This window comes from Drosophila nasuta, chromosome 4 (genome assembly GCF_023558535.2).
Source record: "Drosophila nasuta strain 15112-1781.00 chromosome 4, ASM2355853v1, whole genome shotgun sequence".
Classification (NCBI taxonomy): Eukaryota; Metazoa; Arthropoda; class Insecta; order Diptera; family Drosophilidae; genus Drosophila; species Drosophila nasuta.
The window spans coordinates 1,385,861-1,400,249 of NC_083458.1; the positions used below are offsets into that span (position 1 = coordinate 1,385,861).

Here is a 14,389-nt window from a genome sequence, read left to right on the forward strand (position 1 = left end):
AATTAGGTGTAACATCGCCAAGTTACCTCCTACTCCTGATTTCCTGAGAATGTTTTGGCAGAGCACTTCGCATTTCCGCCTACGTTTTCAGATTGATTGATAAAAGTTGGACATTGGCAGTTCCAGGCTCGACCGTGGTCGGGCTGATTAGCTGTCACGGGTCCAAGTTCTTGCAAGGTTTGTGTGATCTACAAGACGAGATTGCAGACCCAAATGATGGGGGGCATCCTACTCGAGACCCATTCGAAGTCAAGAACTACACCGACCGAGCCTGCCTCATCACCAAGGGGTATGTCTGCGTCTTCGAGTGTGTTCGACTATGAGATACCCGCTACCCATTTTGAAGAAAAGCAAAATATTGCGGTATTTTTTTTTTTTTCAAATATACCAAAATACTAAAATACTAAATATATAACAAATTGTTTGTTTGGTATATCGATAAAGTGCCACCTTCAAAATACACCATAGACGGCACAATGTACCAGATTGTCGGCCAAAGCAACTCAAACCCCCAGTAAGTAGGCGTTTTTGTCTAGTTTTAAAATTACGCTTGTTTTTCGATTTTTTTGATTTGCGGTGGCGGAAGGGGGCGTGGAAAAAACAAATTTGATCTGCGTGCAAACATAACAAATGCTGTCGAAAAATTATAGCTCTATCTCTTATAGTCTCTGAGATTCAGGCATGCTCCGGTATTCACTTTTCGTTTTCGTTTTGGGACCAAAACCGAGATTTTCGTTTTTAGGTGCTCTGGTTTTCACAAGTATTTGATCATCGTGTTGGTATTTCTTACTTCTGAAACAGCGACTTGTGTTTTGGTCAGAAGTAAACAAAGCGAAAAAAATGCCTTTCGTATGTCCAATATGCTACGTGGATAGAACTCACATAAGGATAATATTATCCTGTATAGATGATTTATGCTTCCCCCTGAATGATATATATTTGCCTTTTGTCTTTTTTTGCAGTTAAAGATTTGAAACTTACGTTAAAAAAATCAGTGGAACGGCAATGTTTGCCACAAAAAAAGGGGATGCCACCTTTTTAATTGATTTCATTCTAGACATTTCAAAAAAAATTTTATAAAATTTTAGCACTTAAATAATGTAATTAAATAAATTAATTTTTAAAAAACATATTTTGTCCAACTATTCCTACTGCACCAAAAAACCTCGGTTTTTTCCGTTAAAGTCGAATGTTATGTTCGCCCAATGAGAAAACCCATAAGAAAAAAAGTCGGTTCGAAACGTAAAAAAAAACTGAGTGCAGTGGAAAAAGGCTATTACTCTAAAATTTGTGGAGCTTGCAAAATGTAGATTTTTTTGCGAGTCATTTATTTCGATCATCTAAGAGCGCCTCAATTAAAAAATTATAATTTTTAAAGATCATGTAAATATATTAACATTTCAATCGTACCCAAATTTCTTTTAAAATATAAAAAGGCCTCTAAAGGTATTGGTGACGTGACTTTGTTGTGGATATTTTTATCGAAGAATTTATAACCTTCAATGGTTTTAGTATTTTTCAATATTAATAATGTGGTCACACAATCATTATAAAAGAGAGTGAGCGAGAGTTCAAGTGTGTCTTTAAGTATGTGAAAAGTAAATATGAATATAAAAAAATAATAGTAACTTTTATTTTATTTGTGATATGTTCGTATATATATGTATATACTGTATATCTACATATATAAAGTAAATTTATTTGAACTACAAATATTATTTTCTAAATGCATAAAAAAAATTTATTCAAACATGTACACACATCAAAAGTGTACAATGTATCTGTCCTATTCGTTTCATTAGTTGGAATGAAATAGTTAGAAGTATAAAAGAAGAGTTGCCACGTTCTGTGTATTTTATATAAGCTATTGTTGCCGATGTTTCACAAAATAATTAAAGAGTGTTTATTATTTTAAATTGTAAAATTTGCATTTAACTTGTCGACTAAATTAAATTTTCATTATCAAAAATGAAAATGCTGCAAGTTGAATGTTATTTACAGTAGGTGGCAACAATGGAAAATCAGCCATTTATATTGTAGTAATTGTACCGTCCCGTTGAACGTGTAGTTTCGAGCATTTTCGTTTTAAAAGAGGTTACTAAAAAAAGGCAATTAAGACTTATACATTTTAGTGAGTACATACGAGAGATCAATATAAAGTATGGATTGATATGTGCACTTTGGAGCTATTCGGGAAACACGAATTAAATATAACATATAATCATACTATTCAGCATACACATGCATGCAGATATACATAAATTTATGCACATACATACATATACGTACATATGTGAAAACGTTCAAATGGCTTGGCTTCACACAAACATACATATTGTGTATGTGTATATATCCCTACAGAAAGGCATATGTACATGTGTGTATCTATATTTTTATATGAGTGTTTTAGAATATGTGCATAAATATATATGGATATATGTATATATGAAAATACTGAAAAAATTTGATTTAATCGATACTTGTAAAATCATTAAAATTAAAGGGTATTGATAAATTTCTCAATTAAAATTATACTAAAATAAAAAGCTGGTTAGCTAGCTATATATGTATACATATACATATTGTATATGTGTGTGTTTGAAAAAAATAGTTGAGGTTTGCTCAACTCATTTTCAGCAGCTATAAATATGTAGTTTAGATTGTATTGTATAATTACATATTACATACATATGTGCGGATATGTATTTCTAATGCAAAGCATATGTGTGTGTATCTATGCATAAGTGTGAAAAGAAGTACAGACTTAGCGTGATTGCGTCAATGACTGACTGACCAGAGTTGTCAAGTGTGTTATATATGTACATACATACACTCATGAATGTGAGTGAATAAATCCATAGAATATACACGAGCCTTCCATCCATCACTACACTTCTTTCTATAAGTATCGTATCGTGTATATGAACTTCTATATAAATATCGAGTATAACTGCACGTATTTTAAATTGTTTACTTCAGACATTATTAATTTAAATAATGTTTCTTTATTTGTATAAATTTATTTAAAGGCTTCAATACACTGAGCAACGAATCGTATTTTGGAACTAACCGAAATATCAACCATAAATTTTAAACGATCAGGAAAACGAAGATTTAACCATTGAAAACAAAATTTTTACCAAAGGCCGTGTGAGTTCTTTTTATGACAACGATGATAGCGGTCGCCAAGTCGATTCTGGAATAGTCGCGATTGCATTCGGTAATGGGAATGGTACATCATTACCACCCACTATTACTACTACAATTACTGCGAAACATCAATTGGTCAAATTGAACATAATGCGCGAAGCGCTTTTTTCTCAGGACGGTTGGGGATGCCAACATGTTAATCAAGACACTAACTGGGAGGTGCCTAGCTCACCCGAACCGACCAATAAGGATCAATCAGGGGGACCTCCAATCTGGAAACCCAACATCAATAATGGCACTGACTTATGGGAATCGAATTTACGAAACGGAGGCCAGCCGCCCGCACAACAAGTACCAAAGCCGTCGTGGGGTCACACTCCATCATCAAATTTGGGTGGGACTTGGGGTGAGGACGATGATGGTGCGGATACATCAAGCGTGTGGACGGGTCAATCGACAGGTAACACATCAGCATCAGCTGGAACAACTGTGGTTGGAGTAAATGCCGCAAGCGTTGGACCATCAGCTTCTGGCCCGCAATGGGGACAGAACGTTGTCGGGGTTGGCGTCAATGTCGGATTGGGATCATCTGGTAATAACAGTAGCGCCACATCTGGAACATTGCCTGCAGTTAGTGCAGGATGTAAGTACATATCTTTTAAGTATTCTGAAATGTTTTAATTACTAGGGGTACTAGGTATATATATATATATATATATATATATATATATATATTATAGGTAGTTAGGTAGGCTCACGTTCCTCGCTTCCATGTATATTTCCGTGGTATAGATTTTTTGTTTTGCAGTTTAATACATTTTCACTTACAGCTCACATCTAAGGAAGAATTTCAATTTGAAACCGTTGCATAACTTGCAACATGTTAACTTACCCTTTGACCTGTGCGTTTATAGTTCGCTTAGAGAAGACGGAGGATTTTTTACATACGGAAGTTCAAAACGTCATATGTACATATTAGTTTCCCAGCAAAATGTTGACTATCGTTACTATTCATCAAAAAATTCTCATTATCAACTTGATTCACTTACATAATTATACTGAAAAATTCGTCGGATTTAAGAGTGATTCTATTAGTGGCTTTTTTTTTTAGAAATATTCCTATCTTGTTGTATTTCTTTAATTGCATTAACTGTAGTTAAAGAAAAACTTCATCAAAATAGAATAAAATACAATTATATTTCCTGTTGCCAATAAGAGATAGTAGTCTTCTCCCTTATACCTGGTATAAATATTAATATCAAAAAAGCGCAGCTGCAGCTATCAGGTTTTAGCTGCAATGGTTGAAAATCTGGGATATTTGAATCTCTATATTGTATTTTGAATGTTATAGTATATCGATATACCAAGCATAGCCTTTGGTATATTTTAGTATTCTTTGGTACATTAATTCGGTATATTTTAAGAACATTACAGCACGGCGTAATGGTATAACGGGTCGAGCACACTCGATTGTATATTTTTACCAGCTGATTTCCATATATCCTAAATTTTGCTTACATACATTTCTAGGTGGAAGTGGCGGAAACAATATTACGGCACCGGGAACAGTTGGAGGCAATGTTGGTAATGGTGGTAATGGATGGGGAGATCCCCGTGAAATTCGTCCACTGGGTGGAGGAGGTGGTCCCATGGATATACGAAATGTGGATCCGCGTGCGGATACAATCGCAATGCGGGGTGTTGGCGCCGGTCCATCTGGGGGTGATCCACGAGACTTACGCATGATTGATCCACGTGATCCTATTCGAGGTGATCCACGCGGCATATCAGGACGTCTTAATGGTACGTCCGAAATGTGGGGACACCATCAACCAATGGCTCACAATCAGCAACTGCAGTCGCAGATTAACAAAATGGTGGGATCAGGTGTTGGAGCGGCTGGTGGTAATGTGACAAGCTCAAATCTTGTAGCTGGCGCGGTATCTAGTAATCTTGGCGGTCAGTGGGGATCAGCTCAAGCTGTAGTTGGTGGTCCCAAAGATATGACGAAACAGATATCTGGTTGGGAAGAGCCATCACCACCACCACAGCGACGAAATCTACCCAATTATGATGACGGCACATCTCTATGGGGACAACAACAAGCTCGCGTACCTGGAGGAGGTGGCAGCAGTGCACACTGGAAAGATATGAACGAAACCATGGGACGGTCACATTTAATGCGAACGCAAAGTTCCAGTGGCACTGTTAATGCTAACAATGTCCCGGTAGGTGGCAATCCTAATAATCCGATGACAAGCGTGGTAGGCCCGCAAACGCGTCTAGCTAGCGCAATCGGTGGACCAAGTGGACAGCATGGTAAGCCTGACGCGACTGCCATGTGGGTGCATCCAAGTGGTAATGTTGCAAATAGAAATAGTTCTGCCGCGAACTCGTGGGGTGAAGATGGACACGTTGGTAATTCCGGTAATAATTGGATCGATGATAAATCAAGTACAGCTATTTCACAAATTGCTGCAAACTCGTCAAGCTCGTGGAATGATTCACCTGGTGGTTGGGGTAAACAACAAACGAAATTGTCAACAAATGCAACTACTGGATGGAATAATGCAAATGCAACTGCTGGGAATGTTGATGGTGCTGATCTAACATCCGATTGGCCTCATGGCACTGGTCTTGTTAATAAAACACAGCAACAGCAGCAGCAACAAAAACAACTTGGTGGTATTAATGTCAACGTGCTTAGTACGGAAATGGTTAAGCAAAGCAAGCAATTTCGCATTTTGGTGGAAAACGGGTTTAAAAAAGATGACGTAGAACGGGCCTTACTGAGTGCCAACATGAACATTGAGGAAGCAGCGGAAATGCTGCGTGCCAATGCGAATTCATCATCCTTAGCTATGGAGACGGGTTGGCGTCGTCACGATGAAACGCTTGCTTCGTATGCTGACCACTCGAATGCAACAAGCAGTGGAGGATTTCCACCACAACGCTATCCTGTTGGTGGCGGAGCTCAACCTTCGATGTCATTTCCTCCGGTAAGTACTAATATACTAAATATAATCGTGGCGAGCTCAGTCGGTCAGCATGTTCTTTGGTTTTTGTAATTGCTTTTCTGTGAAGACGACTTTGTTTGCTTGAGTTATCTCAAAATAGTAGAAAGTTGAATTAATCGAAGAATGGAGTAAAAATTGACTTTTTAGCCTTTCATGAAAAATAATAATTATGTAAGTTGAGAGGACTACTTTATGACTACCATCATCTTTAAGACAAGATAAAATTTCCATTTATCATTATCTGCTTATTTCTTCATTTTCATTCTGAGTATGTGTATCTGTTACCTGAAAAGTTATTATAAAAAAATGATTTTACAGTAGTAACCACATTTAAAAACTTATATCATTCTAACCCATGGGTACACAATTTATAAAAAGCAAAAATTGTTTGAGCGTCTGGCTAAATCTTATTTTCAAAAATTGTAGAATAAGCTCTATATAATGTTATAGTACTGAATGTAATTTATCTTTTGATAAGATGCACTAAAAATGTAACAAATGTGTAACGATTAAAATAATCAGACAGCATACACAATTGTTGATTCCTTCAGAATAATATTGCTGTGTCAAAAGCCGAGATATTACAGTCATCACCGTCCATATGTGCATCAAGATCTTGTATAATTTAGATAGAGCTATATGTATGATAGAGCTATAATTAAAAAAATTTGTTCCAAATATACATTTCGTAATATTAATTATAATTTCAATACAGAGCTCTCACTGTCACTTCTTCTCTTATCGGCAGATGAACACGATCAACGATCGTTAGCACTTTTTTATACCCGCTACCCATAGGGTGGAAGGGTATTATAACTTTGTGCCGACAGGAAATGTATGTAACAGGTAGAAGGAGGCATCTCCGACCCTATAAAGTATATATATTCTTGATCAGCGTCAACAGCCGAGACGATCTAGCCATGTCCGTCTGTGTGTCTGTCCGTATGAACACCTAGATCTTAGAGACTACGAGAGATAGAGCTATAATTTTTTTTCGACAGCATTTGTTATGTTTGCATGCAGATCAAGTTTGTTTCAAATTTTTGCCACGCCCACTTCCGCCCCCGCAAATCAAAAAAATCGAATAACAAGCGTAATTTTAAAGCTAGAGTTGCGAATTTTTGTATATATAATAATAACTATAGTAGTTATGATTCCTGATTTGGTTGTGATCAGATAAAAATTTTGGAAGTTATTAAAGAAATACTTTTCTATGGGCAAAAACGCCTACTTACTAGGGTTTTACTAGGGTTTTAGTTGCTTTGGCTGACAATCTGGTATATTAAGGTATATCGAATGCGGTACTATATCGATATACCACATATATCATTCGGTATATTTTTAGTATTTTGCAGTATATTTAGTATATTTTGAGAATAATACCGCAAAATATATTGCTTTTATTCAAAATGGGTAGCGGGTATCTCACAGTCGAGTACACTCGACTGTAGCTTTCTTACTTGTTTTTTTAAAAAGATCAACGTTTTCCTTCAATAGTTTTGTTATGGTCAATGTTTTCATTTTGCAAGTGCACTTGGCGAAGAACTAACTTGGCGAATTTTGATACAAACAATCAAAACTACTGTATTTTTGATTCCTGAAAGTATGGTTGCGTCATATGAAAATTGAAAATGTTAATCAAGAGATAATAATATAAATTCGAAATTGGGTGATACTTATTAAATTGCCATCATTGCTTTTGTGGCGTTATGTTGTGAATCAAATACGCATTTTTCTACACTCAGTGGCGATAAGCTCTTTATACCACTTTCATCGTACTTTATCGGGTCTCTCATGGAATGCCTTTTTCGCTGGAACTTCTACATTCATACGTGCGACACATCCGACCCAGAGTAATAGTTGTATTGAAAAACGACGTGTTCACACACGAATACTTATAGTATATATGCCAGTCTGTGAAGGGTCTAAAATAAGGAGTTAAAAGCTGCTATCTTAAAATTGTGTGGCTGGGTTTGTTTCTCTTGTCCATATTCATCTATTCTTACGTTGTTGCTCTGGCCACATTAAATTTATTATTAATTTTGTCTTTTATCTTTAGAATAACTTATTGGCTAATATGAGCGGCACTGGCGTTGCAGGAACCAATAATCCGAATATGGCTGCCTTACAAGTGCAAAAATATTTGAATCAAGGTGTTGGGCCACATAATGTCTCCGTCGGTGGAGGACCTCAGTCAGTTAATGTGAATGCAGCAAATGCATCAGTCGCATTTTGCCAACAAAACGCATCAAATGCGATGTCAGCACCAGCAACAGTAAATATCACTTCGAATGCGAACAATCAACCATCCGGTCAGCATATTCGTATGTTGGGACAGCAAATACAATTGGCAATACATAGCGGATTTATATCGAGTCAAATATTAACACAGCCTTTAACGCAAACAACTTTAAATCTATTAAATCAGTTACTTAGTAATATAAAGGTTTGTTTGGTCCTTTTACAAAAATATTGGTAATTTAATAATTTTATGTTAATAAACTTATTTATTTTTTTAGCATCTTCAAGCAGCGCAGCAATCTCTTTCTCGTGGAAGCAATGCTAATCCAATGGCTGTTAATGTGGCCATAGCTAAATATAAACAACAAATTCAAACATTACAAAACCAAATCAACGCACAACAGGCTGTCTACTTAAAGCAACAAAATTCACAACAACAACAGTCACAGCACTCATCTGGACATTTAAATAACGTGTCAAATGATTATTTAAGAAATCACGATGCAATCGCAACTCTTCAGGGCAATTTTTCTGAGCTGAATCTTAACAAGGTATGATCTATTAATGAGACTATTTATCAATTTTATTAATTTTATAACATTTAGTAATCTAAAAACAATAGTTAGACTATTTCGGCCAATCTGTAAGCTATATATAAAGTGAAAACTACCATATTTTTTTACAGTTTCCCCAATATTTGTTTGACTAGACTGTTCAGGGCATTTCAATTGTTGGCTACCAGAGAAAGTAAAAATAGTGCCAATGCTGGCCCTGACTTCGAAAATTATAATTGATGTAGATGAATGACAGCAGATTTCGATTTGTCTTCTGCATAATCTGTGGCACTAGAAAAGAGTAAGGTTTTTAAGAGGAATCTTTTGAATTTTTTTGATTATCAATTTAAACCAATAATTCAAAACGCTGTTTGATCCCGATTCGTCAACCTAGTCACGATATGTTGATGTTCCATCTCTTTTGGTGTTCTGGCCATTGCCTTGCTCTCCTTGGATCCCTGTATTATCGCTATTTATATTTCTTCCAAACATTTTTATATCTGTGTATGTGAGGTTGCGTATCAGCTGTAACTAGACAAATTCTTAAAACTAACTATTTCAAATACATAAGATCAAGTTACCAAATTCTATATGAACGGGATGCTCCAATTAAAGCGTTTTAGAAATGCCATTTAGGTTTAAAAATCAAGGAGCACAACAAAAATCTTAAGAGAACGAAACCCACTTATTTAAGACCGTTAAAGTAGATGGGTATTAGAACTTGGTGTTTACAGGAGACGTATGTAACAAGCAAAAGGTGGCATCTCCCATCATCTGAAGGCTATTACTTTAATATATCGTGAAGGAATGAAAAGATTATATATTCATTTCAATTTGTCTTACTTGTATTCATAATATTTATAGCAAAGTGGATATCAAGGTGCACCCAATCAGCAATCTCGATTAAACCAATGGAAGCTTCCAGTACTAGAAAAGGATAGCATTGCTCCAGATAACACCGATTTCTCAAGAGCTCCCGGTACAACAAAGCAAACTCTTTCAAGCAATTCCAACAACATGGGAGCGTTGGGTTTACAAAATGATGGGTAAGAGTGTATGAGAGAGAATATTTGCATTTATAATAAATTTTAATTTTAATGTAGCACTTGGTCAACTGGACGTTGCATTGGTGATGGTTGGCCAGATACATCAAATGATAATGAGAACAAAGACTGGACAGTCGCTTCAACAGCGGCAGCTGCTTATACCGATCTAGTGCAGGAGTTTGAACCAGGAAAGCCATGGAAGGTAACTGTAGAACTGCAGCCTGTTATCAATAACATACCCAAGCAGAAGTTTATTTTTAAGGGTTCTCAGATCAAAAGTATTGAAGATGATCCCAGCATAACTCCTGGCAGCGTAGCTCGATCTCCATTGTCTATTAATCCGACGCCAAAAGATGCTGATATTTTTGCCAACACTGCTGGCAAAAGCTCACCGACTGAACTTCCACCTCTTAGCTTGTCGTCGTCGACTTGGAGTTTTAATCCAAACCAAAATTTTCCTAGGTAATTAATTATATTAATTAAAAATATTCACAAATTTATCAAATTTATATGTGTAGTTGGTCGGACAACGCTCAACAGTGTGCCACCTCAGAGCTCTGGACTAGTTCTCTAAACAAAAGCGCGTCTCGAGGACCTCCGCCTGGGTTGAGCACAAATAAATCTGGTGGGGTCGGTGTCACTACAGCAACTACAGTTTCATCATCCGCAATTGCTGGCAGCTCCAATGGCTGGCTACCTAATCGTGGTATTCCCAACACTAACACAACTTGGGACTGCAGCCAATACTTCTTGGAATTCCAGCTGGCTACTTTTAAAAAATCTTAATGCGCAGGTAATGAAAAAAAAAATACTGATAAGTTGAGAAATCAATTTATTCTCAATTGCCTTATCAGCGTTGCTCTGGTTCTCACATTTACAAATTGGTGCTTCCGAATTCACTTTCACTAAATCATATCTTGTTGGTGGAATGTAAAAATAATAAATTTAGTTGAAGTAAAATATGTTATTTATTAATTAATATGTTTAATTTAATTTCGTAAATGTTAAAAGTGCATAAAAATTCTAAAAGTGATTAAAATGTGTTAAAATAATAATATTCTGTGGACTTAAATTTTAAAACTATAATTTTTTGTCGGCAACGTACTTCAGTGTTTACAACTCACACTACAAAGATTTTTGTGTAGTTACAATTTTTCAATGATTGAAAGTTTGTGATTTCCCAAACCACCAGTGATTTGCAAGACACCCCTGAATAATATATCAAAATCAAATTAGAAAATGTCGCATCGCAAACCTTGACTTCGAAAATCTCAATTGAATAGGTTGCAGCACTTAAAGCCAGCTGAATGAAAGTTGATTAATAACCGAATCATTCAGCTTAAAATTTGTTGGCGGAATGAGCTGTGGCACCGCCGAATGCAAATCAGGTGTTTTAAAGCGGATGCGATTTCTGACTTACATTTTTAGTTTGCTTACTATAATGAATGATAATAATGCTGATTTATTTTGCTCTGATTTCAGATTGATGGCTCTACCCTACGTACCTTGTGCATGCAACATGGCCCTCTTATCAGTTTTCATCAATATTTGAACCAAGGAGTTGCCTTATGTAAATATACAACACGGGAAGAGGCCAATAAAGCGCAAATGGCATTGAATAACTGTGTGCTCGGCAACACGACAATATATGCGGAGTCACCAGGCGATAATGAAGTTCAGAATATATTACAGCATTTGCCGCCACAGGCTCCGTCCTCGACAAATTCGACAATTACATCAAACGGTAGCGGAATTTCTGCCAGTAACAGCAGCGTTGGCTCTGGTACAAACTCAAACTCCGCCACAAGTAGTACCAGCAGCAGCAGCAATGCATCCAACACTGCAAGCAATTCCAATTCTGCTAACGGCACTGTGGTTTCTATTGCAAGTCCACCTGCAGTCGTCGGAGCGGTTGCATCGTCAGCAGCATCTATTAGCAACAGTAACAGCAGTAACATTAATAATGTAAATTCTACTTCTGTTAATGGGACGGTTAACAACGGCAACAATTCTGCGACCAAAAATTCTTCTAGTGGAGGCAACAATCCAACAATGGCATCAGGACACGCAAATGTTTCTACTGTCTCTGCAGCTGGCAACAATTCAACTTGGCGACAGGCACCTCCGACTCAAAATCAAGCTCTACAACAGGGTGTAAATAGACCCCCCGGTAGGGAAGCTGACTACGATTATATATCTCAATTTGTTTGTTCCATTGTTGATGATTAATTATGTGCAGAAAATCGAGACTCAAAAACCATAGATTTTAACGAAAAAAAAAGAAAAATCACACACACTCACCTAACAAATCTTGATTTAAAAAAGATTGATTCAGTATGGAAGTCTATAAAGTAGATCGACTGATAAAAGAAAACATAGAATTTTGTATGCCTCTAGATTTATTATTTTTCGTTTAATGTTAATAGACTTTAGGGCCTGTATATGTAAGAAAAATATACAAATACACACCGAAAATAATTTCAGCTTAATATACATACCTTAATAACAATTTGTAGACATCCACTTTACCATATATTGCATACAAAATTAAGAGGTTCGCTCAATATCAATAATTGCCCATTATTATTAAACTTTAATAAAATTGTCAAAATGGAAAATATCGAAAGTGGAGTATAAGAAACGTCAGTCTCAGTTATGCAAACATTATTAACTATGTACAAGCAAGCAGTGGTAAACTGTGTGAGTGCCTCCAAAGACTCCAAGTATACATTAATTCTACTGACTGTTTTTAAATAGAAGGACAAAAATTGCAAATTAATTTAAAAATGTATAAGAAATCGCAAAAAGTTATTTACAAATTTTTAAGTTTTTTTTTTACTATTTTACTGTCAATATTCTTAGACATACTATAACTAACATTTTTGAAAATTTTCGGATTTTAGTCCACTTTTCGAATGTTCACAATTTTGTTGAAATGGGATCTTTCAGGTAGGGCAACAATATTTGAGACTTGGAGTTCTTGGTAATTAACCATATATGCTTATATATATAAATGCTTCCGTTGTCGCGAGATTCACGGATATGATTATCTTTGGTATTTAAAAAAAAAAACTATTGAAAAAACTTCAAAACCCAAAAAACATCGTTTTTTTGTTTTGTTAAAAATTGTACAATTTGTTGCTTCAAATAGTTTCCCGTTTAAATATAATACATTTTATTTAAAAAGAATAAATATCGGAGGTATTGACACGTATTTTAAAGGTTAGATATGCTACCTCTGCTCGCCACTGTACGTAGGGACTATGACGAAATGAATGAATGTCTAACACAATGAGTTTATAAAAACTTTAATTAATATTTTTTTTTCATTTAAAAAAAGGATGAGAAATGGCAAAAAAATAATACCTGTGTTATATACATAATAATAGGAAGTTATAATCTATTATGGTTTTGCTTTCACTAAAGCATTCCCACCGAAAAATTCGGTTAAACATACACAAAGTTAGCTCACAATAAAAATACCAATGAAGTTAATTAGAAAATCAATCGCCTTTAAATAAATATACGTACACAACATATATTTTTACTCTTGGAGCATAAGTATCGGGAAATAATTCAACTTAGGTTAAAATTGTCAAATTATCGTTCGTATTCATTTTTAAAACACAAGTGCAAAAATGTGGACAACAAAATACTCATCATTCATTAAACAAAATTCCACTAGAACGAAAAACCCCAAAAACAAAGACTCAAATAATTGACTTCAACATACCTATAGATATTTTGAAACCTTTAATTTTTTTTTACTAGTTCGAAATTTTCTTTACTTTCCATATCGTAAACTATATTTTAGTAACCATAAGTCCTTAACAATTGTTCCTCTTCAGGTTTACAGTTTTGGTATACATACATATTACATATATTATGATTGTATGTACATTTTACTTATTTATCTTCGTAAATAGTATGTACGTACTAATTTATTAGAATGGTTTGCATGTTTCCAGTGACGAAAGCGAAATGACGTAATATATCTATGTATGCCATAAATGCACATACATTTGTCGATTCTTTGCTTTGCTTACAATTACAGTTAGTACGAATTTTATGTATTTCAGAAGCACAGTAAAATATTAACATAGTCTATACAACATGAATCAACATCTACATACATCTTAAATATCAAATAATTAGGTATCTTTAACAATAGCAACTAATTTCAATAAGCAATTATTCATATACATTTGTCGTATACAATGATCAGTTGCAAGAATTGTATTTTCCAATAAGTATACATACAACTAAAAACATGCTTATTAATTTCAAATGTGTAGCAATTTTATTTATGTACATTTTTGTATAATGTTTCGCACAAAATGTTTGTAACCAATTATGTACATGTGTCTGTATGTAAGAAATG

The 14,389-nt window shown here is 35.2% G+C and overlaps 1 protein-coding gene across 1 annotated transcript; it reads left to right on the forward strand.

Annotated features, from left to right (window-relative positions):
- The first annotated feature begins 1,513 nt into the window (after positions 1–1,513).
- LOC132794854 (protein Gawky) lies at positions 1,514–13,547 on the forward strand. The gene is given in 11 exon segments (XM_060805098.1): positions 1,514–1,587; positions 3,030–3,793; positions 4,681–6,149; positions 8,227–8,613; positions 8,687–8,959; positions 9,827–10,008; positions 10,066–10,210; positions 10,271–10,470; positions 10,527–10,740; positions 10,742–10,801; positions 11,491–13,547. Coding segments are annotated over 10 exon segments (4,170 nt in total). The 5' UTR covers positions 1,514–1,587; positions 3,030–3,300; the 3' UTR covers positions 12,238–13,547.
- The last annotated feature ends 842 nt before the right edge of the window (positions 13,548–14,389 follow it).